General features: G+C 44.1%; 1 protein-coding gene across 2 annotated transcripts in view; it reads right to left on the minus strand.

The window, feature by feature from the left end:
- Nucleotides 1–964, minus strand: part of LOC147027058 (pro-epidermal growth factor-like) — a 75040-nt gene extending 74076 nt beyond the window's left edge. The window contains exon 1 of one of the 2 annotated variants that reach the window (XM_085883193.1): nucleotides 657–964. In XM_085883193.1, coding sequence (XP_085739319.1) covers nucleotides 657–726 — 70 coding nt within the window. In that variant the 5' untranslated portion in view covers nucleotides 727–964. The remainder of the gene's footprint in view (nucleotides 1–656) is intronic. The other variant, XM_085883192.1, reaches the window with a different exon arrangement.
- Between the last annotated feature and the right edge of the window lie 1996 nt (nucleotides 965–2960).

A 2960-nucleotide genomic window follows, 5' to 3' on the forward strand; every position in this document is an offset into this window, starting at 1 on the left:
CAGGACATTTCAGTCGATGTGCTGATTTAATGCGTCAAGATGAGAAAACGCTGCGTGGGATTTATTTGAGCGAAAGGGCAATTACCCTGTGATTTATTTATTTATTTATTTATTTATTCATTCATTCATGTTTGTGAAGACAAAAAAAAAATCACCATTTAGTCCCTCGGAACCAATTCGCTTTGTCGTCTGCCGGTAGAGCGGGGGAGACAAAGGCCGCAGCCATTGTGACGTCTTTGCGCTCCGGTGTCATCAAGGCGACCATTGCGCATAAAATGGAAATTTCTGAGCATTTGCTTTTCTTTTGCACTGGACGTAAAAGGCAAAAGGTGCGAAAAGACCAGCGATTACCTTCACCGATGGAAATACCCGAGGTGCATTGACACTGAACTCGGTGTCAGGCAAGGAGACACAGACGCTGGTATTTGCTGCACACTGGGTACAAAATACCATAAAGAGGCGTTACATATTCTCGCGTGGGAAAGCTATAGGTCACCGCAGACTGTATAGCCTTGAATGTTCTCCCCCTGTTAAGATAAACACGTATTTACGTACAATGTACACCTTCGTTGGCGCCCCCAAAAATATACACAATCAATGTACAGCACAGTGACGCATCGATTATCGTTATACGTTGAGTGTTCAGTGGTGCCCACCTTGGATCGCCGAAGAGCTCGACACGTGCAACGCGAGCACGAGAGCGCACACGACCTCGAGGACGTGCATGGTCCTCGCGCGACGCGTGCTCCGCTGCAGAAAACACCGGCTGTACCTCGATCGTTGCCTCGTGCACAGAGCTGTCGAGGCACGGCGATATTTGCTCCTCGCTCGTTGTACGTGTCACACACTTGGTTCGTCCCTCCTCCCATCCCCTTGGGCGTTAAGTGGGTTCGCTTGCAGAGATACAGCCGAAAGCTCAGTACCTTGAGCATCATTACCGGTGCACCGTGCTATGCTGATGGTCTCTGCACAGGAGGGAAACGTACGGTCCATGTACTACACTCGCGCAATCATTATCTAGATAACTATAATTGTGCCACTGGAATATGGAGCTGCTTGTTTACTCCCAAGTGACCAATTTCCAAATGACAAGGAAGATAATTTTCTGCATAAATAGAATAAATTATGTATTATGTCCGATCTAGATCAGGAAAAACAACCTGGATCTGGCATGGTGGCCTAAACCAAGAGGTATGTACACTCATTTCCAAGCTGTCTTGGCTAGGTTCAAATTCTGACCCAGCTCCAGTGCCTAGAAAAAGTCTACACCCCATTTCAATTTTTTTTTCTTTTGTTGCCCTATTGGCTGGAATTAAATTACATTGAATCAGACTTTTTCCACATCATGACCCACAACTTCCAAGTGAAAAACAAATTCTACACATTTCAGAATATTAATTAAAAATACAAAACTAGAATATCTTGGTTGGATAAGTGACCACCCCCCCACCCCCCACCATGAATTAATACTTGGTGGAAGCAACTTTGACAGCACTTCTTGCTGTGAGTCTGTTGGGATAGGTCTGTTCCATCTTTGCCCACCTTGATTGGGCAATATTTGCCAATTCTTCTGAGCAAAACTGTTCAAGCTCAGTCAAATTGTGTGGAGAGTGTTGATGGACGGAAATCTTCAAGTCATGCAACAGATTTTCAATTGGATTTAGGTAGGAACTCTGACTGGCCACTGAAGGACATTTATCTTTTTGTTTATTCGCCGTTCTAGTGTAGTTTTGGCTGTGTGTTTCAGGTCGTTGTCATGCTGAAAGGTGAAATTCCATCCCAATTTCAGCTTTCTTGCAGAGGGTTTTTCCGTATTTTGCTCCATACATTTTCCCTTCTATCCTGACAAGTGTCCCAGTCTCTGCTGATGAGAAACATCCCCATAACATGATTCTGCCATCACAATGCTTCACAGTAGGGATGGTGTTCTTTGGGTGATGTGCTGTGCTGTGCTATGTTGGGTTGGGTTTGTGCCAAACGTAACGTTTTGCATTTTGGCCAAAAAGTTCCATCCTGGTTTTGTCAGACCATAAATACTTTTGCCACATGTCTTCATAATCGCTGGAGTGGTTTTTTTACTTTCCTCAAATGAGGCTCAAGGTGGGCTTTTTTGATTAATGACTTCCTTCTTGCCACCCTACCATCATGTAGCTCTTTCAAAGTTGCCATTGGTCTCTTGGTGGCCTCTCTGATGAGTCTCCTTCTTGTTTGATCATCCAACTTGGAGGGACGGCCTGATCGAGGCAGGGTCTTGGTGGTACCAACACCTTCCACTTAATGATTGTCTTGACTGTGCTCCAAGGGATATTTAAGGCCTTTGAAATATTTTTCTACCCATCCCCTGATCTGTGCCTTTCCACAATTTTATCCCGGAGGTCTTTTGAAAGCTCCTTGGTTCTCATGGTTGAGTCTTTGCTGTGAAATAATGCACAACAACTCAATAACAGAGTATGGCACAGATCAGGATCAGAATCAGAATCAGAATCAAGGTGACGTCATGAGGAAAGGGCACCTTAGGGCTACCAATAACCAATATTCTCATCATATAGTAGGAGCAAGTATTGTAATATATGACTCGTCTATAAAATGTCCACCAAACTCGAACTCGTTGAAGTGTGACGGCTGGGGCCTGGGGTGCTGTATCATGGAGCATACCTGTCCCATTCAATGTCGATGTTGTAAATGATAAAGTGGTGTCTTCATCACAATACCACATGGGTGTTCTCATCTGAGCACACAGGTTAGGACTGTACGATCCATGGTTCAAATTTTGCATGATATATGTCATGTTGATGTCATGTAACAGTACAGGAGCATCTTCTTAATTACTTGTTTGTGAACAGGTTGGGTGGGTGACAAGGACGAATTGATTCGATTTTGGTGAAGATCCGGATCCAGATGTGACAATTTTTTTAAGTGATTCTTCAAAATTGATAGATGGGATCAAAACGATCTACTGC

This window comes from Eptatretus burgeri, chromosome 5, assembly GCF_056783735.1.
Source record: "Eptatretus burgeri isolate ZD-2024b chromosome 5, Ebu_testis_v1, whole genome shotgun sequence".
Classification (NCBI taxonomy): domain Eukaryota; kingdom Metazoa; phylum Chordata; class Myxini; order Myxiniformes; family Myxinidae; genus Eptatretus; species Eptatretus burgeri.